The 23,336-nt window shown below is 41.1% G+C and overlaps 1 protein-coding gene across 1 annotated transcript in view; it reads right to left on the bottom strand.

The window, feature by feature from the left end:
- Positions 1-12,472: 12,472 nt before the first annotated feature.
- The window catches only part of LOC109398396 (glutamate receptor ionotropic, kainate 1), a 693,316-nt gene continuing 682,452 nt past the window's right edge, over positions 12,473-23,336 (bottom strand). The window contains exon 12 of the mRNA XM_062845084.1: positions 12,473-12,659. Coding sequence (XP_062701068.1) covers positions 12,518-12,659 — 142 coding nt within the window. The 3' untranslated portion in view covers positions 12,473-12,517. The remainder of the gene's footprint in view (positions 12,660-23,336) is intronic.

The raw sequence follows: 23,336 nt of genomic DNA, 5'->3' as shown, positions 1-23,336 counted from the left end.
CCACAGCTGTTAAGGTGTGGATATTCAGCATGACCATACTAAGGGTGACGCGTTCAATTCCCGGTCGTGCCAAGAACTTTTCGTAAAGGAAAATTCTTGACTTCCTCAGGAAAAGAGTGTCTTCGTGTCTGCCACACAGTATGCACATACGAAATGGTCATGGACAAAGGAAACTCTTTGTTAATAACAGTTCCACAGTTACTGTGGAAGTGCTCATGAAACACTAAGGTAAGAAGCAGTGTCCCAGTGAGGACGTCATACTAAAAAAAGAACTTATAATAGGGTTCCTAAAGGTATCTCAACTATTTTTGGCCATTTATCTGGATTTTCTCTCAAGAATAACTTGAAATCAAAAGTTCCATAATTTTTGGTGCAGAATTTGAAAATATGCGGTTTTCTCTAAAAACCCTTGAAGGTTCTTATCGAGTGGAAACACTTTTCCGTGACTTCAAGTTGCTACAAAAAGTGTTTCTAAGCAGAGTGCAAGAAAGATTAAGCTTTTGAGTAATTGTACATCAATATAAATTTCAATATTTAGTTTCACAAATTTATCTATTATTTCACAATTATACATACGTTTGTTGATTATGATTATATTTTGAAAACAAATGCCTTATATTTATTTGCATCAGTTCGCTGCTATCATGAAAAAGAGAAGATGATGAATCCTGGAGATGTTTGGGAGTTAAGGCTAGTTTTGAAAACCGAGTGTCCTGGAAACTGTAACTTTCCATATCATTATGTTTGGTTTTACTGAAGATATTAAGATTTATTGCTACAGTTGCTCTCAAGAGACTAATCTTTATATAATCTGAATTTTGAAATACGCGTCGATCCCGTGCAATCTCAAATAAAGTTGCTGCATGTTTCAGTAGATTTTTAACTGAACGCTAAGTTCTTAAACTTGTATAAATGTTTTCAATTCGGATGAAAGTTTAAAATATATGTACTATCTGAACGAGATGTCATTTACGCTAGCATTTTGACATTTGAGTCAAATATCAAATTAAATGTTCGAATAAATTTCTATTTGTGAAAACGTAATTGTATGGTTCATTTTTTTCGAAATTTTGATTCTGGGGGCCCACTTTTAAGGGTTTGCCCCTGGCCCCCCGAGGCCTAAATCCGGCACTGTATGTAGGAGGAATTTATTGCAGCGCCTCTTTGTGTTTGACATCCTATGTGTTGATGTGGACTGTTTGTCGTTGCTTTAACATTTTAATGTTTGGTGGTACATTCAGAGGGATTGCGGAGCAGTGTCCGGAGTTCCATGGAGCTTCCAAGAGGAGTTTAAGGTATGTTTCTGAGGTATATCAAGGGTTTTCAGGAAATTTCAGGAGCGTTCCGAAAGGATTTCCGATGGGTTTAGGAACGTCACTGCAACGCAACGAAATCTTCAGGAACGCCCCTGTAATTCTCAGAGATTACTAGAATATCCCTAAAAAGCCCCAAAACCTTCCGGAACCCCCTGAAACGTCTCAGGATTTTTTCTGAAAGCGCATGAAATCCTTCGGAACGTCTGGGATCCTTCAGGAACTCCCTGAGATCCATAGGAACCTTCGCTGGGACGCCGTGAAACCCCTTGAAAACTCCAAGAACTGTCTTGAAATCAACAGTTACTTCCTAGGAAGGACCCTAAAATGTCCTATAATGCCCTGAAATGCTCTGAACCCCCTATAATGGAACGCTTCTGAAACCTCTTGGGACGCCCCTGAAATTCCCTGGGACGTCCCAGGAACTCTTTAACCTTTGGAACACCTCTGAAAGCACCCTGAAAAACCCCTGGAGCCCTGGAATGCCACTGAAACCCCCTCTAAAATGCCCTGTCACACCTCTTACACTTACACTACTACTACACACTACTCCAGTAGAACGCCTACTCCAGTAGAACGCCCCTTAAACCCCTGGGAAACACCTGGAACGTTTCTGAATCCACTCTGGAATACTCCTGAAACTATGAGAAAACTACTGAAAAACCCTGGGACGCCTCTGAAGACCACTGCACCCAACTAACATTTTTTCTGTATAAGAGCTTTCTTCCAAAAGCTTTTGCCTCATAAGCTTTTATGCAGCTGCTTCCGTTAGTAGGGCAAAGCTTCTGAAACTCCTCCAATCATCCCTGAAGCCCCTGAAGCGCCCCTGAAATCCCGTTTAAAAAACTGGAACGCTCCTAAAATTCCTGGAACGCTCCTGAAAAGCTCTGAATTTTCCTCGAAACCCGTTTAAAACCCCTGGAATTCCCCTGAAACCTTTAAGGACGCCCTCGCAATCCCCTGAAATGTTTAGAAACCCCCTGAAATACCTCTGAAACCTCCGGAACACCCCTGAAACCGTTTTAAAAACCCGGTAACACATCTGAAATGCCCTGGAAAACCTCTTCAGATTCACGAAAACTACTGAAACGCCCCTGGAACGTTCCGGAAACCCCATTGAACGCAGCTGAAATCATCTGGAATGCCTCTGAAACCCCATGAAAATATCACCCAAGTAACAAGAGATCTTCATGACCAATTTTATAAAACTTGCAATAAAACTGAATCATATATCAAAACCTCTTGATAACCTCTTTAAGAGTATCTTCCGGCTAAGTGGACCACTCCCGGAGAGGTTTTGCAAACCGCATTAAGAGTAGCAATTAACCCGTTTTAAGACCTAGTTGAAATATTTCCCATTCTCGATTGTTGTTGTTTTTTTTTCAACAAAAACTCAAAAGCTCAAGATGCAGAGAAGCTTCTTCGATGGCACGTAAAGTTCAGGAGGATACATCATTCGTAAGTAGAAAGCGATTATTTCAAAGTAGTATTTTAGTAGTTATTGTGCTGGTAGGCTTATGCGCATTCGAATTTACCGTGAATATTGGGGTTGCAGAATCATAAAATTAATGCGCTTCGAAAATAGTGAATATTATCATCTTGGAATGAAATAAATCAATTTGTGAATTTAGTAAAACTATGTCGAATCACAAGAAAACTCAGCAGAGAGAGTTTATTTATGTGAGCATGTTATGAAAATGGTTGTAAACTACCAATTCATTGCTAATTTAAGAAAAATTAACTATTTTCCATTCACGTAACCTAATTCTTCAATATGGCGACGACCATAATCAGCGAAAATAAAACGAAAGCAAGTTTACTTTTATGATGACCGCAATAAACCTAGCAGTGTCGTAGTTTCTGCTTTTCCACCAACAGATGTCGTTACTAATCGAACGGATTGCCATCTGTTGAGAGTTTTAACAGTTTTATTGCGGTAATAATGATTGCCAGAAGGTTTACATATCGGGAAGTTTTGTTTACTCTTAAAATCTGTCTTTATGGATATCTTCAAGTATACTATAAAACATTTTATTAATGGTTTTCATAAAAGCAGCCATAAAACTGTGAGTTTTAATTATTGCTTTAATAAAACATTAATAAAAATCAAACAAAACCAATCAGCGATGGAATTGTTACTTGGGCAGGAACGCTCCTAAAAAACCCCTGGAACGCCCCTGAAACCCAGTTGAATATCCCGTAAAACTACTGGAATGCTCCTGATTCCCTTCCCAAGTAGCATTTTTTTTTTGTTTTTATTTATGTGTATTTTAAAATAGCGCAAATTCTACACTTATAATAACATTTGCTAGTCAAATCGGCTAGGAGAGGTTCTTAAAACTATCATTAAACCGTAATAAAAGATATAAGGGTTTATTATGGTTCTCAAAACCTCTACAAGACCAACAGGTCATCAAAATGTTACTTGGGCTTGTAACGCTTGGAAACCCCCTGAAAACCCATGGAAAGCCCTATGCACCTAATCCTTTTTTTACACGGCTTTTTTTACGCGATTTTATTTTGCACGATTTTTTTTACGCGATTTTCTCGAAGTTACGTGACTTTTTTACGCGATTTTGGTTATTTGCGGAGAGCAAATCGTGTAAAAAAAGATTTCCCTTTGATTTTTTACGCAATTTCACGAAGTTACGCGAACTTTTTTTACACGATCTTTTTTTGCGCGGACGCATCCATCGCATAAAAAAAAGATTTGATGTATAGCGACCCTCAACTCCCTGGAACGCACCTTAAAATCAATGAAAACCCCTGGAACACCCCTTCAACTTTCCTGAAACCTCCTGGAACATCCCTGAAACCAACTGGAACATTCCTGAAACAGCCGAAAAACCCTGAAACCTCGAGTTATCGTGACAGTTTAGTAATTCTGCATGAATGCAATATCAGCCGTTTAAATTGAGCGAGAATTACTCAACCTTGATTTACAAAGGGGCGCTTCAAAAAGTCTCAAGGGAGTTTTCGGGTATTTTAGGGGATTTCCGAAGGCGTTGCTGAGAGTTTCGGAGGATTTTCGACGGGTTTTGAGTGCTTATAGATGTGTTCTCGGTGGTTTCAGAGGGTTTCAAGTGCGTTGCATGGGGTCCGAGGGGAATTTGGAAGGATTTTGGTGGCAATTCAGGAAGCTGCAGAAGATTCTTGACGGGTTGCAGAGGCGTTACATGTACGTTTTCGGAAGTTTCGTAAGGTCTCAGGTTTATTTCATTTGGTTTATTACAAGGTTGTTTTAGGAAGAGTTCGAAGGACGTTCAGGAAATTTCAAAGCCACCTTCACGAAACCCATTGAAACGCTTCTTAAATGCCATGAAACGCCCCTGAAACCTCCATAATCCCATTGGAATAGCCTTGAAGTCACCGTAATCCATTTGAAATACCGCCGAAGCCCCTTGAATTAAACCCTCGAGCGATCGCCCTGTTACATTTTGTACAACACTTCGAAAACATCTCGCTTTTTGCAGTCAGCATTAGCGTGGTGCTGACGGTGGTGGCCAACCGCGCGTATTACAGAACGTTAAGAATGTTATTGAACCCCTCTCCAAATGTCCCTAATGGAGGATAATGTACCTCTGTAGCCAGCCTTCTGATAGCCCTCTCCCACCTTTTACGATCCTGATCTGAATTGCCTCAAAACGCGCCGCCTGAAATCTCCATATTCCATCGAAGCGCTCTTGAAATCATCATAATCAATTTGAAATTCCCCTGAAATCCATTGAAACGTCTTAAAAAGGCTACAGAAACCCGCTAAAACGCACCTGAAATGATATCAAACGTTCCTGAAACCCCGTAAAACTCTCTAGAACGCCCCTGAAACACCTTGTAACGCCTATAAAATCCCCGTAATCCCATTGAAACGCCGACAAAAAGACCTTTAAAAAGCTCCAGAAACGCCCCTGGAGTACCTTTTGGCACCCCATTTTTTGGTCTCTCTATGAATTACCTGGAAACTCCCTAGGAAAGCCGGCACAGAAGAGTCTCAAGGGTTCGAGTTGGGAGTTTCAGGCACGTTTTAGGGGTTTGATGATGTTTCAGAGGTTTCACTGCTGTTTCAAGAGGTTTCAGAAGCGTTTCAAGGGTTTAATAAGAAGTTTCAGAAAGTTTCGGAGACATTTCAGGGGATGTAGAGGCGCTTCTGTATGATTCAGGGTTCAGGAAGATTTCACAAGATTTTAGGAGGTTTTGTGGGGCATTTCTGTAGGGAGTTCATAAAGGAGTTTCTGGCCCCTCTCATCCCTCGGGCTTATCGAGGGGTGTTGGAGTCGCTTCAAGATGATTTGAGCATTCTAGGATTTCCTTGATTTCATGCTGAAAGGCTTCTAAAATATCTTTGAATTCCTCCAGGAATTCCACTGAGGATTTCGTGGTAAAGTCCCATTGAACTCTCCAAGACTTTATGAACCCTAAAACTTCTTTTTGAAATGTCCTTTAAAACGCCCTTGGAATCCCATGATACCCTCTAATATTATTATTACTATTTATTAACGACACTTTACCATTATTGTGGCATTCGTGTCATATCCTCTAATATAACTCTCTAAAATCACCCTGAAACTTCCTAGAATTCCTCTGATATCCTCTGCAATACCCACGAAAGCCATTTAAAACCCAATAAATCTTCTGGAAATATCCTGAAACCCGTTAACCCTTCACAAATCTACCTAAAAATGACCTTGAGTGTCTTAAAATCCACTGAAACTTCTCAGGAATCCCGTGAATTCCATGAAGCGCCACCTTAACTGCCTCAAATGTTCTTGAATCCATCTTACGATTAATTCGAAAAAAAAAATGCTGAACCGAACAACCCTTGAACAGCATTGAAAACAAATGCATGTCAAGTTGCTTCCAGCAAATGTAAAGCATAACATACACTCCCGTTCAAAAGTTTGGGGTCACCCCCTCAAAAACATGTCATTTTTTTAGGCCCATATCTCCGCCAATTTGCGTCCGATTTCAAAACCCTAGGTTTCATTCAAAAGATAATAAGTCAAAGAAACTTTGAACATGATTTAAAAGAAACTTTTTCAAAAAATTTTGTATGTAAACTTAACCCAAAGTTGCCAAATTTTCTAAAAAATGAATATAAACTTACGGCAGTGTCGCTGGAAGTTGGGTCGACCAAATTTTAAGATGAGAGCGGTAATATGACCCATTATCTATTAGCTTTCAACTGCTTTTTACAGAACTTAGCTAAAAAATCTAGAAACAAAGTTATTAAGTAAATTATTCCTTGATGTCATCGACCAAAAGTTTGGGGTCACCCCTCAATATGATGTATCGGGCAAAAGTTTGGGGTCACTTTCGTAAAACATGGAAAAGTGATTTGGTGATATCTTCGTCATCTAAAGTTCAATTTCAATTATTTTTGGCTCATTTCAAAGATAATTAACTAAATGTACGTTTGATGTCTTCAACTTTACGTATTTAACGATTTTTTTTATATAAAAATGTTATGTAAAGTTAGCACATTTTACCACGCTTCAAAAAATGAGGCAACTTTACGTTAAGTTTTAGTACGTAAATTTCAACAAATATGTGTGGTTCAATGTCTATGCAGTAAGTATCATTCATTTTGTTTCAAATAAGCCAAGAAGAATTAAAATTGAATAAAAGATGACAAAGATATCAACAAATCACTTTTCTATGTTTTACGATAGTGACCCCAAACTTTTGGCCGATACATCATTTTGAGGGGTGACCCCAAACTTTTGGTCGATGACATCAAGGAATAATTTACTTAATAACTTTTTTTCTAGATTTTTTAGCTAAGTTCTGTAAAAAGCAGTTGAAAGCTAATAGAAAATGGGTCATATTACCGCTCTCATCTTAATAATTGGTCGACCCAACTTCCAGCGACACAGCCGTAAGTTTACATTCATTTTTTAGAAAATTTGGCAACTTTGGGTTAAGTTTACATACAAATTTTTTTGAAAAAGTTTCTTTCAAATGATGTTCAAAGTTTCTTTGACTTATTATCTTTTGAATGAAACCTAGGGTTTTGAAATCGGAGGCAAATTGGCGGAGATATGGGCCTAAAAAAATGACATGTTTTTGAGGGGGTGACCCCAAACTTTTGAACGGGAGTGTACATACACTACCCGCCATAAAAATGGAATCGCAACACCCAATTGAATATTGCAGCACCCCCAGAAAGTCTTCAGGCATCACCTGAAGACTTAATCATTTTCTTAACTGTATCTTAAAAACCGTATCCCCTGCATAGTTTGGACCTTCAGCAAAGTTGATCTGAAGGTCTATTGCTATCAAATGGTAGTAAGTTTTGTGCGTAATTCCGCCGCTATGTGGCGCTAGTGTGCATTTAATACGAAGTACTTTCACATGGTTTATCTCATGATTCTGACCATCTAGAAAGTTCGTGTCTTCAGCAAAGTTGATCAGAATGTCTATGGCTATCAAATGGTGGTATGTTTAGTGCGTAATTCCGCCGCTATGTGGTGCCTGTGTGCATTCAAAACGAAGTACTTTGACATGGTTCTTACGGGGATTTCTCCTGATATACTGTCGTGTATTTCTCCTGAAATTCCTTCGGGGTTTCGTCCTGGGATATATTCGATGATTTCTTTTAGAATTCCTACGAAGATTCCTCCTTGGTTTCCTCCAGGGATTCCTCATGGAATTCCTCTAGGAGTCCTCCTGGAATTTCTTCGGGGATTCCTCCTAGAGTTTCATCGGAGATTTCTCCTGAACTACCTATGGGGTTTTCTCTTGGAATTACTTCGGGGTTTTCCCTTAAAAATCTGTCGATTATTCCGCTAGGAAATCCTTTGGAGATTCCTCCCAGAATTCCTTCAGGGGTTCCCCCTGGGATTCCTGCAGGGATTTTTCCTGTAATTTCTTCGAGGATTTCTCTTGATTCAGGATTCCTCCTGAAATTTCTTCGGGGATTGCTCCTGATATTCCGTCGGGATTCCTCCTGAAATTTCTACGGGAACTCCTCCTGCAATTACTACAGAGATTCCTCCTGGATTTTCTTCGGAGTTTCCTCTTGGAGTTCTTGTTGTGATTCCTCTTCGAATTTCTTTGGAGATTCCTCCAGAAATTTCTCATGGAATTCCTCCGGGGATTGCACCTAGAACTCCTGCGGGGTTTCCTACTGGAATTCCTTGGGAAAATTTCTACTGGAATCAATTCGAGGATTCCTCTTGAAATTCCTTCAGTAATTCTTCCAAGAATTCCCTCACGAATTTCTCCTGGAACCCTTTCAGAGATACCCTCTGGGTATTTTTCGTTGATCCTATCTATAGATCCTTTGTCGATTCTTCCTCGAATTCCTTTGGGAATTCCCACTGGAATTCTTTTGGGGAGTCCTGTTGGAATTTCATTGGGATTCACGCTTGATTTTTTTGGAATTCTCTCTTGAAATTCCTGCAGGGATTCCTCCTGAAATGCCTTTGGGGATTCCCCCTAAAATTCCTTCGAAGATTCCTTTTAAATTTCATCCAGGGGTTCCTCATGGAATTTCTTCGAGGATTCCTCTAGGTGTTTATGGTTCCTCCTAGAAATCTTTTGAGGATTCCTTCACGAATTAGGGTCTTGTACCATTTGGGCAGGTTTACCTATTTTGGGCACTTGCCGCTATATCTAAGTCAATTTCAAGCCGATTGAATTGAATTTTTGTACAGAGTTAGATATTATACGTACCTAAATCTATACAAAAATTCAAATCAATCGGTTTGAAATTGACTTAGTTATAACAGCAAGTGCCCAAAATAGGTACTTTCTGGAATTTCTTTGGGGATCTCTCTTCCTTCATGGATTCCTCCTAAAATTCTTTCGGGGATTCCTCTAGATATTCCGTCGTGGATTCCTCCGGGAATTCCTTTTGGGTATCCTCTTAGAGTTTCTTCGTGGATTTCTCTTGGAATTCTTTCGTGGCTGCCTGCTGGACTTCCTTCAAAGTTTCCTCCTGAAAGTTCTTTGGGTATTTCTCCTGATATTCCGTCGGAAATTCCTTCTAAAATTTACACGGTAACTCCTCCTGGAATAGCTTTGAAGTTTCCTCTTGGCATTCCTGTGGCGATTCCTCTTTTATTTTTTTCGGAGATTTCTCCTGGAATTCCTTAAATTCTTCATGGAATTCCTCCAGGATTCCTCCTGGAATTCCTTCGGGGTTTCCTTCTTGAATTTATTCGGTGATATCTTCAAGAATTCCTTCGAAAATTCCTTCTAGAATTCGTGGATTCTTGCTAGAGTTCCTTCGAGGATTCCTTCTTAAATTTCTTCGGGGATTCCTTCTGACTTCCTATGGAGATTCCTCTAGGAGTTGCTTCCGGGTTTCCTCTTTGAGGATTTTGCTCGGAATTCCAGATTTCTCCTGGAATTCTTTTGGTAGCTCCTTCTGGGATTTCTGCCGAAATTAGTCCTTTAGTTTCTTGGGAGATTCCTCCTAGACTTCCTTCGGTGATTCGTTCTGGAATTCCTGCGGGGATTCCCCTTAGAATTCCTTCGGGGATTCCTCCTAGAATTATCTCAGGAATTTCTTCTGGAATTGCTCCAGAAATACCTCTAAGGCATTCTTCGTTGATACCTCTTAGAAATCCTTTGGGGATTCTTTCTCGAATTTTCTTGGAAACTCCCACTAGAGTTCTGTTGAGGATTCCTGCTGGAAATTCTTTCGGGATTTCTCCTGGATATTTTTCGTTGATTTCTCCTAGAAATCCTTGCCTAAAGAATTCTCGAATTCCTTTAGAAATTCCCGCTGGAATTCCTTCGTGGATTCCTGCTGTAAATCCCTTAGGATTTCTTCTTGAATTTATTTGGGAAATCCTCCTGGATTTCTTTCTGAAATTCCTCGATTATTAAAATCATGGATTCCTTTAGAAGTTTCTGCAGGAATCTCTCTAAGACAGATACTTGAACCACAGGAGATTTCTGCAGATATTCCTTCAGGGTTTCATACAGCAGTTCCAGCAGAGATAAGTCCAGAATTTCTTCATGGATTTCTCCAGGAGTTTCTTTTAAGGTTCCTCCTGGAATTCCTTCTGAGATTCCTCCCTGAAATTCTTTGGAGATTGCTTAGAGTAAATAGTGCGATCATATTTTCAAATTTGATAGCTTCTGAATGGTTTAAGAAAACGAAACAAAAACTGTAGCATAATCGATATTGTGTTGCCTTCATTTGAAATAGAGTAATGCAACATGAATTACACTAAGGATACGGGTAATGCAACAATAGGTCTAATCACTGCACAATGGGTCCTGAGCCGTATTTACGAAGACAAAAATGTTTGTGCCAAACCATAAGTATTAGATACATGGCGTCTTTGGAAAAGTTTCTTATTATTTTTCGATCTTTTTTATCCCTATTGTGAAATTAAAGTGGTCCCTCTAGTTACGCTGATCCAAACATCTGCTTTTTAATAGTTTTATGTACGTTAACAAAATGTTCTACAAAGTTGTAAAACAACTTTTTTTGAGCAAGTTTGCCGAAGAAACCATTATTCTATCTGTTATCGTTCCTTATTTATATTTTTTTAAAAGATTTATGTTAGGGTGATCCATGAAATTCAATTTTCCTGAATTAACTTTTAATTCGTTTGTTTCTTGTAATTACTTTGTTGCGAGCACTTTTAGAACTATCAACGACGCATATTTTTTTTTCCAAAGAGCTCAATGTTCTAACTCTCAAGGTTAAAAAGATATTGGTATTTTTCTTTGAAAAATCACTTTTTTTTTTCAAAAAGTCATGTCTTAAAAAGGAGCTAATGGATTTTCAATCTCTCGGTTGCATTGGAAAGATCATGCTCCGTTCTATTTATGGTGAAAAAACTGCAGATACCGTTTTTATTTGAAGCTTTTTATTGAATTTTGAAAATACGATTTTTTTCATAAAAAAGCAGTTGTAATTTTGAAAAGCGATGAGATACAAATTTGGCGTCTTCGACAAAATTGTGAGTTTTTGGCTGCTCTAAAAGTGCTCAAAACAAAGTATTGCGAAAAAATCAACACATTTAAACATATTGAATAAAAACAGATTTCCAAAAAAATAAATAAATAAAAAAAAGTTTGTTTATCATCGAATTTCAAAGTTACAACTGCTTTTCCATGAAAGAAAATCGTATTTTCAAAATTCAATAAAAAGTTTCAAACAAAAAAGGTACCTGTAGTTGTTTCACCATAAATAGAACGGAGCATGATCTTTCCAATGCAACCGAGAGATCTCCATTTGCTCCTTTTTAAGATATAACTTTTTGGAAAAAAAAGTGATTTTTCAAAGAAAAATACCAATATCTTTTTAACCTTGAGAGTTAGAACATTGAGCTCTTTGGAAAAAATATGCGTCGTTGACGAACGAATTAAAAGTTAATTAAAAAAAACTGCATTTCATGGATCACCCTAACACGAATCTTTTAAAAATATATAAGTAAGGAACCATAAGAGATAGAATAATGGTTTCTTCGGCAAACTTGCTCGAAATAAGTTGATTTACAACTTTGTAGAACATTTTGTTAACGTACATAAAACTATTAAAAAGCAGATGTTTGGATCAGCGTAACTAGAGGGACCACTTTAATTTCACAATAATGATAAAAAAAATCGAAAAATAAGAAAAACTTTCCCAAAGACACCATTTTTGTCTTTGTAAATACGGCTCTGGACCCATTGTGCACTGGTCTAAAATGCCCTTGAGGGTCCTAAAATCCACTGAAACTAACTTAAACTTCTGAGGAATCCCATGAATTCTCTGTAGCGCATAGAAAACAAATGCATGTCAAGTTGCTTCCAGCAAATGTAAAGCATAACATACATACGAGGCACGACCTAAATTTATTGAGATAACTTTAAATTCTCTACACTTTTGTGCCGCAAATCAAATTCCACGAAGGCTAATACCTGTGTGAACCACTTTGCGGTCCCCTGATTCTGACCTCTCGAAGAGGACAAAAAATCCCACTCGCAATGTCAATGACATGCTTCCGTTCCATCTCGTCTGCGAATGAAAAAACCTTTTCCCGAAAGCTCGCTGATTGACAATTGGATTTATGGGACTAATTGGGTTTGATGGATTCCCTCGAATCGGGTCGAAACAGGCCGCCTAGAAAGAGCATTATTGTTACCTTCAAGTTTCTTCTAGGAAATGTAGAAAAAAAAATCCGTTTTCCAACTTCCAACTGATCGACTTCTCATCCGCTTTTAAACTCTCTGGTGAAACATGTGAAAAAAAAACGCCAATCTTACTTGGGCAGAAAATCGCATCCCTGCTGCATCAGCGAGCCGATGGCGAACCACATGCAGTTCATGAGCGTGAACTGCGTTTGCAGCTTTTCCGGATGTGGATCGCATGGGTTCGGCGTGGGCCACTCGTACGGTGTGAATCTGAAAAGTAATAGGTTGGTAGGTGATGCAAAAATCGCGAACTGATAAACTTTATGGAATTTTCTCCCGGTTGCCCTTAGTCGGATGGTCGACGTGTTGTATGATACAGTGTTCTCGAAATGTTGTTTGCTAGATGGTGTGGGTTTATAAACGCTTTGGATGACACCAAATATGAACGTTTGGGCAGTTTTTCTTGCTGCTAGGCTTCGCCGAGTTGCACAGATGAAAATTATCAAGACAAAGTCTGAGGAATGTCATGTTAACTGATACAAAATGGTCAAAATGTAAAATTACAAGATTGACTGTAAAATTACAAGTCGCAGAGTGTACTATCACATATTTCCAGAATGCAGAATAATGTTTCAAAGCAATCGTGCAAATTTATGAGTTCGTTGCGAATTTTTTCTACGAAATACTTACGTGGTGTTTATTTAAATCTATTAATCGACTTCAAAGCACTATATCAGCTGCATAAAGGCTTGATATTGAGTTAGATCATTTACTATATTTTATTGCTATAAGTTTCGAAAGCGACAACAATGCTGATCTATCACATAATCTGCGTGATTCCAAGTTAAGTCTTAACCGTTAAAATGATATGAACTGTGCAACTCTAACTAGAAATACCGATGCACAAACACGGCATGGCATTGGTAGCTACCGAGAGAAAACGGATCGAAAGCGCTTTCACCCAGTCGAGCAGTGCTTTGGTAAGTACGTTTAGATTGGCTCTCACTCGGCTTGGCTCCGGTGCAGCAGCAGCAGCAAGCATTATTCATTATTCATTCCATTAGATGGGGGGATTTATGAGATGCGATTTGAATATTGATTGGGATTTTGCGTTGATTTATAGAGTTGATAAATTTTCGATGATGAACTCTTGCGCTTTAGCTAGCACGATTCTCCCCGTTGGGTGGTACCTAGTGCGTTTTTCTTTCTTTTTCTATAAGCTTTGTTATAAGTGTGTGTTGCGTACCTACGAGAAAAGTGCAAGGTGCGAAGCGAGAAAATTGAAATTTATGGCGAAAACAGAAAGGATGTGACTGAAATGATGGTTTCAGAAGGAGTCAATTACGTGACAACGCTGAACTGCTTTTGGCTTGTGGATACAGAACTTTTTAACTTAGTTATTTTAGTTATAATTGAGAAAAATGGTGGTCCAAAAAAACTTGAAAGTATTGTCATGTCATATTATTGAATCTGTTAATTCTTTTGGTGAGTTTAGTGTCATTCAATCGGTCTTGGTTTGTCGCTTCAATTTCAAATTTTATGTTTTGGCTTCAAGAACAAACTTGCAATAACTTTACTTCTGTTATCCTCAGTAATTTTTAATATTCTGTTTCTATTACTTTTCTTTCATCTCTTTTGTATTTCAATCTTTTTATGTTTGTTTTTAGTTTTTTTTTTATCGTTAATCATTTGGTTTTTGTTTTTTCGCCTTTCTTGTTTTTTTTTCAACTTGTGGTTTCTTTTCTGTTTTCTGTATTCTATCTTTCATCTTCTGTCTTCTGTCTTCTGTCTTCTGTCTTCTGTCTTCTGTCTTCTGTCTTCTGTCTTCTGTCTTCTGTCTTCTGTCTTCTGTCTTCTGTCTTCTGTCTTCTGTCTTCTGTCTTCTGTCTTCTGTCTTCTGTCTTCTGTCTTCTGTCTTCTGTCTTCTGTCTTCTGTCTTCTGTCTTCTGTCTTCTGTCTTCTGTCTTCTGTCTTCTGTCTTCTGTCTTCTGTCTTCTGTCTTCTGTCTTCTGTCTTCTGTCTTCTGTCTTCTGTCTTCTGTCTTCTGTCTTCTGTCTTCTGTCTTCTGTCTTCTGTCTTCTGTCTTCTGTCTTCTGTCTTCTGTCTTCTGTCTTCTGTCTTCTGTCTTCTGTCTTCTGTCTTCTGTCTTCTGTCTTCTGTCTTCTGTCTTCTGTCTTCTGTCTTCTGTCTTCTGTCTTCTGTCTTCTGTCTTCTGTCTTCTGTCTTCTGTCTTCTGTCTTCTGTCTTCTGTCTTCTGTCTTCTGTCTTCTGTCTTCTGTCTTCTGTCTTCTGTCTTCTGTCTTCTGTCTTCTGTCTTCTGTCTTCTGTTTTCTGTCTTCTGTCTTCTGTCTTCTGTCTTCTGTCTTCTGTCTTCTGTCTTCTGTCTTCTGTCTTCTGTCTTCTGTCTTCTGTCTTCTGTCTTCTGTCTTCTGTCTTCTGTCTTCTGTCTTCTGTCTTCTGTCTTCTGTCTTCTGTCTTCTGTCTTCTGTCTTCTGTCTTCTGTCTTCTGTCTTCTGTCTTCTGTCTTCTGTCTTCTGTCTTCTGTCTTCTGTCTTCTGTCTTCTGTCTTCTGTCTTCTGTCTTCTGTCTTCTGTCTTCTGTCTTCTGTCTTCTGTCTTCTGTCTTCTGTCTTCTGTCTTCTGTCTTCTGTCTTCTGTCTTCTGTCTTCTGTCTTCTGTCTTCTGTCTTCTGTCTTCTGTCTTCTGTCTTCTGTCTTCTGTCTTCTGTCTTCTGTCTTCTGTCTTCTGTCTTCTGTCTTCTGTCTTCTGTCTTCTGTCTTCTGTCTTCTGTCTTCTGTCTTCTGTCTTCTGTCTTCTGTCTTCTGTCTTCTGTCTTCTGTCTTCTGTCTTCTGTCTTCTGTCTTCTGTCTTCTGTCTTCTGTCTTCTGTCTTCTGTCTTCTGTCTTCTGTCTTCTGTCTTCTGTCTTCTGTCTTCTGTCTTCTGTCTTCTGTCTTCTGTCTTCTGTCTTCTGTCTTCTGTCTTCTGTCTTCTGTCTTCTGTCTTCTGTCTTCTGTCTTCTGTCTTCTGTCTTCTGTCTTCTGTCTTCTGTCTTCTGTCTTCTGTCTTCTGTCTTCTGTCTTCTGTCTTCTGTCTTCTGTCTTCTGTCTTCTGTCTTCTGTCTTCTGTCTTCTGTCTTCTGTCTTCTGTCTTCTGTCTTCTGTCTTCTGTCTTCTGTCTTCTGTCTTCTGTCTTCTGTCGTCTGTCGTCTGTCTTCTGTCTTCTGCCTTCTGTCTTCTGTCTTCATCCTCTTTCGTTTCTTTTGCCTCTTTTGTCTCTTCTGTCTCTTCTTCATTTCTGTTTCTTCTGACTCTTCTGTCACTTCTGTCTCTTCTGTCTTTTCTGTCTATTCTATATTTTCTGTCTCGTCTGTGTCTTCTGTTTCTTTTGTTTTTGTTTTTTCTGACTCTTTTGTCACTTCTGTATTTTCTGTCTCTTCTGTCTATTCTGTTTCTCCTCTCTCTTCTATCTCTTCTGTCTCTTCTGTCTCGTCTATCTCTTCTGTCTCTTCTGTCTCTTCTGTCTCTTCTGTCTCTTCTGTCTCTTCTGTCTCTTCTGTCTCTTCTGTCTCTTCTGTCTCTTCTGTCTCTTCTGTCTCTTCTGTCTCTTCTGTCTCTTCTGTCTCTTCTGTCTCTTTTGTCTCTTCTGTCTCTTCTGTTTTTTCTTTCCCTTCTGTCTCTTCTGTATCTTCTGTCATTTATGGTTCTTCTGTCTCTTCTGTCTCTTCTGTCGTTTCTGTCCCTTCTGTCCCTTCTGTCTCTTCTGTCTCTTCTGTCTCTTCTGTCTCTTCTGTCTCTTCTGTCTCTTCTGTCTCTTCTGTCTCTTCTGTCTCTTCTGTCTCTTCTGTCTCTTCTGTCTCTTCTGTCTCTTCTGTCTCTTCTGTCTCTTCTGTCTCTTCTGTCTCTTCTGTCTCTTCTGTCTCTTCTGTCTCTTCTGTCTCTTCTGTCTCTTCTATCTCTTCTGTCTCTTCTGTCTCTTCTGTCTCTTCTGTCTCTTCTGTCTCTTCTGTCTCTTCTGTCTCTTCTGTCTCTTCTGTCTCTTCTGTCTCTTCTGTCTTTTCTGTCTCTTCTGTCTCTTCTGTCTCTTCTGTCTCTTCTGTCTCTTCTGTCTCTTCTGTCTCTTCTGTCTCTTCTGTCTCTTCTGTCTCTTCTGTCTCTTCTGTCTCTTCTGTCTCTTCTGTCTCTTCTGTCTCTTCTGTCTCTTCTGTCTCTTCTGTCTCTTCTGTCTCTTCTGTCTCTTCTGTCTCTTCTGTCTCTTCTGTCTCTTCTGTCTCTTCTGTCTCTTCTGTCTCTTCTGTCTCTTCTGTCTCTTCTGTCTCTTCTGTCTCTTCTGTCTCTTCTGTCTCTTCTGTCTCTTCTGTCTCTTCTGTCTCTTCTGTCTCTTCTGTCTCTTCTGTCTCTTCTGTCTCTTCTGTCTCTTCTGTCTCTTCTGTCTCTTCTGTCTCTTCTGTCTCTTCTGTCTCTTCTGTCTCTTCTGTCTCTTCTGTCTCTTCTGTCTCTTCTGTCTCTTCTGTCTCTTCTGTCTCTTCTGTCTCTTCTGTCTCTTCTGTCTCTTCTGTTTCATCTGTCTCTTCTGTCTCTTCTGCCTCTTCTGTATCTTCTGTTTCTTCTGTCTCTATAATACCCTGTCTCTTCTGTCTTTCTGTCTCTTCGTCTTTTTTGCCTCTTTTGTCTCTTCTGTCTCTTCTTTTATTTTAGTTTTTTTCTGACTCTTCTGTCTCTTCTGTCTCTTCTGTCTCTTCTGTCTCTTCTGTCTCTTCTGTCTCTTCTGTCTCTTCTGTCTCTTCTGTCTCTTCTGTCTCTTCTGTCTCTTCTGTCTCTTCTGTCTCTTCTGTCTCTTCTGTCTCTTCTGTCTCTTCTGTCTCTTCTGTATCTTCTGTCTCTCCTGTCTCTTCTGTCTCTTCTGTCTCTTCTGTCTCTTCTGTCTCTTCTGTCTCTTCTGTCTCTTCTGTCTCTTCTGTCTCTTCTGTCTCTTCTGTCTCTTCTGTCTCTTCTGTCTCTTCTGTCTCTTCTGTCTCTTCTGTCTCTTCTGTCTCTTCTGTATCTTCTGTCTCTCCTGTCTCTTCTGTCTCTTCTGTCTCTTCTGTCTCTTCTGTCTCTTCTGTCTCTTCTGTCTTTTCTGTCTTTTCTGTTCCTTCTATCTTCTGTTTCTTTGTTTTTTTTCTGTCTCTTCTTTCTTTTCTGTCTATTCTGTCTCTTCTGTCTATCTTTTCTGTGTCTTTAATAGAAGGATGAGATGAGGAGGATTTCTGAGACTTCCACATAGGTGCGGTTTACCTCCTCCTCGGAGCCACCGTGATACCCTGAAGTCCTTTAAAACCCTTATAAGAATCGCATTAAATATTATGAAATCTCTTCACTCCCGCATCAACTCCCTTCTCTATAAAATCCCCGGATCATTCGATTTGCCCCCTTTAACAACTTGAAAACCTCACCCCGCACTGAGACACTCCTGCCTCTTCAATCTCGTTGAGTCTTTTGGCCTCTTCTTCAGACACTCTAAAGCCCTTCCTTTGTATTTAGGGTTGCTCCTTGACTTTTCTAACATCGTTTGATACAGCCTGTTGGTCACGTACATCGTTTAGATAACCGCTTGTGTATGCCGATGTATGGTTACTATTTTTCATATTTTTACCTATTCTCTATTGTCTGCTTCTTCTGTTAGCTTCTGACATCATGTTTTTAGCCTCTTGCTTCGCGTTTCTTTTTCTCCTATTTCTTCATTCTCGCTCATCTCTTCCAATCTATCAAACTCATCTTAGTCTTCTGGCTTTCAGTTTTGAGTTGAACATTGCTTCTATCTTCTGTTGACTGCTTCTCATTTTCTATCACTTCTATTTGTTCTATTAATACTACTTGTTACTGCTTCATATGACAGTATTTCGACGCATTTCTACCTCAACTGTCAGGTCGTACTTGACTCGACTCTTCTGTTTCTTAAATCTTTTCCATATCTTCCATCTTTTCTCTTCCATGTTTCTTGATTCATATATTTCTCTGTCTCGTCTAGCTTCTAGGTTCTTACACCTAGCTGCCAGCGCTGTAAGAGCTTGTAGTTTTGAACAAATCTATTTCAGCAATCTCTTCCAACTTATTTTGGTTTTCTATCTCTTCTATTACTTTTATTTATGATTTCTTCTGACGCTTTGCTCCTAGCTTTGAGTTTTTAACTTCATAGCTCTATTTCGCCCAAATATTTTTCTTTTCGTTTTTCTGTTCTACTCTCAGTTTCAAACTGTTCCATCTTTTACATCTTTTTCTGTCTACTAACTCTACTGTCTCTTCTATTTCATTCACTTTTTATATATTTTCTCTTCTATCTTTTCATTTTGTTCTGCCTCTCTTTCTTTTCTGTTTCTTTTGTCTTTTCTATTACTTTCTTTGTCGTTCATCTATCGTTTTATCCCTCAAATGGTTTCATTCTCTTCTGTTTCTTCTTATATTTTCAATATCTTCCATTTTCATATCCCTTTTATCTTCTCTTTTTTTCTTCTGTCTCTTCTTATTCTTCTATCTATATTTATTTATTTTTTTATGTATTCTTTCTCTTCTATTTTTTCACCTGATTTTCTTATTTTTATACCTGTCATCATGAAAGAGAATATTGCTTCCATATCTCTCCACATTTCCGCTCCCCTCGTTTGTAGTGAAGATTAAGTTCATCATGCTATCAATTACATTTCAACAGCTCAATTCATAGATAAATCCGACATTAATACGCGTGATTACAACGCCAACTGGATACAATTGCCCTTATTATCCGTACTTTACGCACTGTCTCGCGTTCCTTGGGTAACAAACGATGGTTCGCTTGCTCTCCAACGATTTACGATTTGCACTCCCCGTCCAAACTCAAAGTTCAAAGGTTTATACCGTCCGGCTTACCCCACCTCCCTCAAAGCCCAGCAACCAGAAGCACTTCGATGGCGGCCGTGCTTTCCGCTTCATGGGATCAATAACATCACTTGTTTCCCATGGCTCCCGGAGTCCTGATGGCCGCTCCCATAGATAGGAGCGGGTGCTTTGTATAAATTTGCCAATTCAACCAAGCAGCTCCATCACCAGATGGATGGTCAAATGGACATTGGTGAATGGTAATAATAGCTTGTAGTATCGACATGTGTCCGCTGATGGGAATAAGATGACCCACTGCTGCTGTTGCAGGGGAAAGGGAAGCTATGTTGAATGTGTGTGTTAATTCGAGCCCGTAGATTTAGCAGACACTGATGATAAGCATTCGCACCCAGTAGTTTTACACTGTTTCCTTATATGCTATGATCGCCTCTGTTTTATGGTAGTAGGAGTAAGCGGAGGAAGACAGGAAGACCAGGAAGACCAGGAAGACCAGGAAGACCAGGAAGACCAGGAAGACCAGGAAGACCAGGAAGACCAGGAAGACCAGGAAGACCAGGAAGACCAGGAAGACCAGGAAGACCAGGAAGACCAGGAAGACCAGGAAGACCAGGAAGACCAGGAAGACCAGGAAGACCAGGAAGACCAGGAAGACCAGGAAGACCAGGAAGACCAGGAAGACCAGGAAGACCAGGAAGACCAGGAAGACCAGGAAGACCAGGAAGACCAGGAAGACCAGGAAGACCAGGAAGACCAGGAAGACCAGGAAGACCAGGAAGACCAGGAAGACCAGGAAGACCAGGAAGACCAGGAAGACCAGGAAGACCAGGAAGACCAGGAAGACCAGGAAGACCAGGAAGACCAGGAAGACCAGGAAGACCAGGAAGACCAGGAAGACCAGGAAGACCAGGAAGACCAGGAAGACCAGGAAGACCAGGAAGACCAGGAAGACCAGGAAGACCAGGAAGACCAGGAAGACCAGGAAGACCAGGAAGACCAGGAAGACCAGGAAGACCAGGAAGACCAGGAAGACCAGGAAGACCAGGAAGACCAGGAAGACCAGGAAGACCAGGAAGACCAGGAAGACCAGGAAGACCAGGAAGACCAGGAAGACCAGGAAGACCAGGAAGACCAGGAAGACCAGGAAGACCAGGAAGACCAGGAAGACCAGGAAGACCAGGAAGACCAGGAAGACCAGGAAGACCAGGAAGACCAGGAAGACCAGGAAGACCAGGAAGACCAGGAAGACCAGGACGACCAGGAAGACCAGGAAGACCAGGAAGACCAGGAAGACCAGGAAGACCAGGAAGACCAGGAAGACCAGGAAGACCAGGAAGACCAGGAAGACCAGGAAGACCAGGAAGACCAGGAAGACCAGGAAGACCAGGAAGACCAGGAAGACCAGGAAGACCAGGAAGACCAGGAAGACCAGGAAGACCAGGAAGACCAGGAAGACCAGGAAGACCAGGAAGACCAGGAAGACCAGGAAGACCAGGAAGACCAGGAAGACCAGGAAGACCAGGAAGACCAGGAAGACCAGGAAGACCAGGAAGACCAGGAAGACCAGGAAGACCAGGAAGACCAGGAAGACCAGGAAGACCAGGAAGACCAGGAAGACCAGGAAGACCAGGAAGACCAGGAAGACCAGGAAGACCAGGAAGACCAGGAAGACCAGGAAGACCAGGAAGACCAGGAAGACCAGGAAGACCAGGAAGACCAGGAAGACCAGGAAGACCAGGAAGACCAGGAAGACCAGGAAGACCAGGAAGACCAGGAAGACCAGGAAGACCAGGAAGACCAGGAAGACCAGGAAGACCAGGAAGACCAGGAAGACCAGGAAGACCAGGAAGACCAAGAAGACCAGGAAGACCAGGAAGTCCAGGAAGACCAGGAAGACCAAGAAGACAAGGAAGACCAGGAAGACCAGGAAGACCAGGAAGACCAGGAAGACCAGGAAGACCAGGAAGACCAGGAAGACCAGGAAGACCAGGAAGACCAGGAAGACAAGAAGACAGGAAAACAGGAAGACCAGTAAGACAGGGAGACAGGAAGACAGGAAAACAGGAAGACAGAAAGACAGAAAGAAAAAAGAAAAAGACAAAAAAATTAGACTTTGGGTGATACAAAACAAAAGATAGAACTTATTATTGCGAAAAGCAGTATAACATGGGGTTGGGGATGCGGGTCGTTAGAATTGGCTCCTACCGTGGGCCATCGTTATGCCAGCGAGCCGCTACCATGGTCCTGATGACGCTTCTCTGGTTGCTGGTTCTCTTTAATGGATCATTAAATTCCACACCCAGCCAGCCAGAGCACAGCGCCGCTATTTATCAGAGAACAACCTCCCCCCTCTCAACCATCATCAATAACACATAAGCAGCATGACACGACAAGACCCCGTGCCCGCATATTAAACCGGGAGAAAAGGCTTGGCTTTAATTTGGATAATTCTCCGACGGGCGTTTCCGCCCCGTCCCCGCCTCATTCGCAGAGGTATTTATCTTTCAGAAGTAATGCCATTAGCGGAGGGAAGATTAAATTCATAACTTTTCCTTGCTAGCTCTGGCTTGCTTGTGCTGCTCGAGCGCGCGTGTGTGTCTTTTGCATAACACCGCGCATTCCTGTTCGGTCGCTCGTTCGTTGGAAATGGCAGGAGATGACAAATGGCAATCCCCTACACCGGGATTACCGACGCGGCGCTGACATTTATATTCCCAGGTGACACCCGCATACCTTGGATTCCAGTGGCACGGTAGCAAAGCAGTTATGAAAAGTTTGGGAAATTTGTTTCGCTCCGCACACATCTTTATATCACGGTTTCACCTGGGAATTCATTGAGAAACTTAATCACAAAAAAGCTGGAATTTCTGGAGGAGTTCCTGGAGATTTCCTGGAGCAAATTCTTAAAGGAAACTCTGGAGGCATCGTCGGAGTATTTTTTGAAAAAAAAAAAATTGAAGGAATTTCAGGAGGAATCTCTGGAGGAATCCTTTGAGGAACCCCTGGAGGAATCCCTGGAAGAATTCCTGGATGAATCCCTGGAGGAATTTTTAGAGGAATCCCTGGAGGAACTCCTGGAGGAATCCCTGGAAGAATTCCTGGAGGAATTCCTGGAGGAACCCCTGGAGGAATTCCTGGAGTAACCCCTGAAGGAATCCCTGGAGGAATCCTTCAAGGAATCCCTTCAAGAATCCCTGGAGGAATCCTTGGAGGAATCCCTGCAGGAATGCCTAGAAAAATCCCTGGAGGAATTCCTGAAAGAATCCCTGGAGGAATTCCTGGAGGAATCCCTAGAGGAATTCCTTGAGGAATCCCTGGAGGAATCCTTGGAGGAGTCCCTGGAGGAATCCCTGGAGGAATTCCTGGAGGAATTCCTGGAGGAATTCCTGGGGAAATCCTGGAGGAATTCCTGGAGGAATTCCTGGAGGAATCCCTGGAGGAATTCCTGGAGGAATCCCTGGAGGAATTCCTGGAGGAATCCCTGGAGGAATTCCTGGAGGAATCCCTGGAGGAATTCCTGGAGGAATCCCTGGAGGAATCCCTGGAGGAATTCCTGGAGGAATCCCTGGAGGAATTCCTGGAGGAATCCCTGGAGGAATTCCTGGAGGAATCCCTGGAGGAATTCCTGGAGGAATCCCTGGAGGAATTCCTGGAGGAATCCCTGGGGGAATTCCTGGAGGAATCCCTGGAGGAATTCCTGGAGGAATCCCTGGAGGAATTCCTGGAGGAATCCCTGGAGGAATTCCTGGAGGTCCTGGAGGTATTCCTGGAGGAATTCCTGGAGGAATTCCTGGAGGAATTGCTGGAGGAATTGCTGGAGGAATTCCTGGAGGAATTGCTGGAGGAATTCCTGGAGGAATTGCTGGAGGAATTCCTGGAGGAATCCCTGGAGGAACTCCTGGAGGAATCCCTGGAGGAATTCCTGGAGGAATACCTGGAGGAATTCCTGGAGGAATCCCTGGAGGAATTCCTGGAGGAATCCCTGGAGGAATTCCCGGAGGAATCCTTGGAGGAATTCCTGGGGGAATTCCTGGAGGAATCCCTGGAGGAATTCCCGGAGGAATCCTTGGAGGAATTCCTGGGGGAATTCCTGGAGGAA

This window comes from Aedes albopictus, chromosome 1 (assembly GCF_035046485.1).
Source record: "Aedes albopictus strain Foshan chromosome 1, AalbF5, whole genome shotgun sequence".
NCBI lineage: Eukaryota > Metazoa > Arthropoda > Insecta > Diptera > Culicidae > Aedes > Aedes albopictus.
Note: the sequence above shows the minus strand (reverse complement) of the source record. Positions and strands in the feature narration are given on the sequence as shown.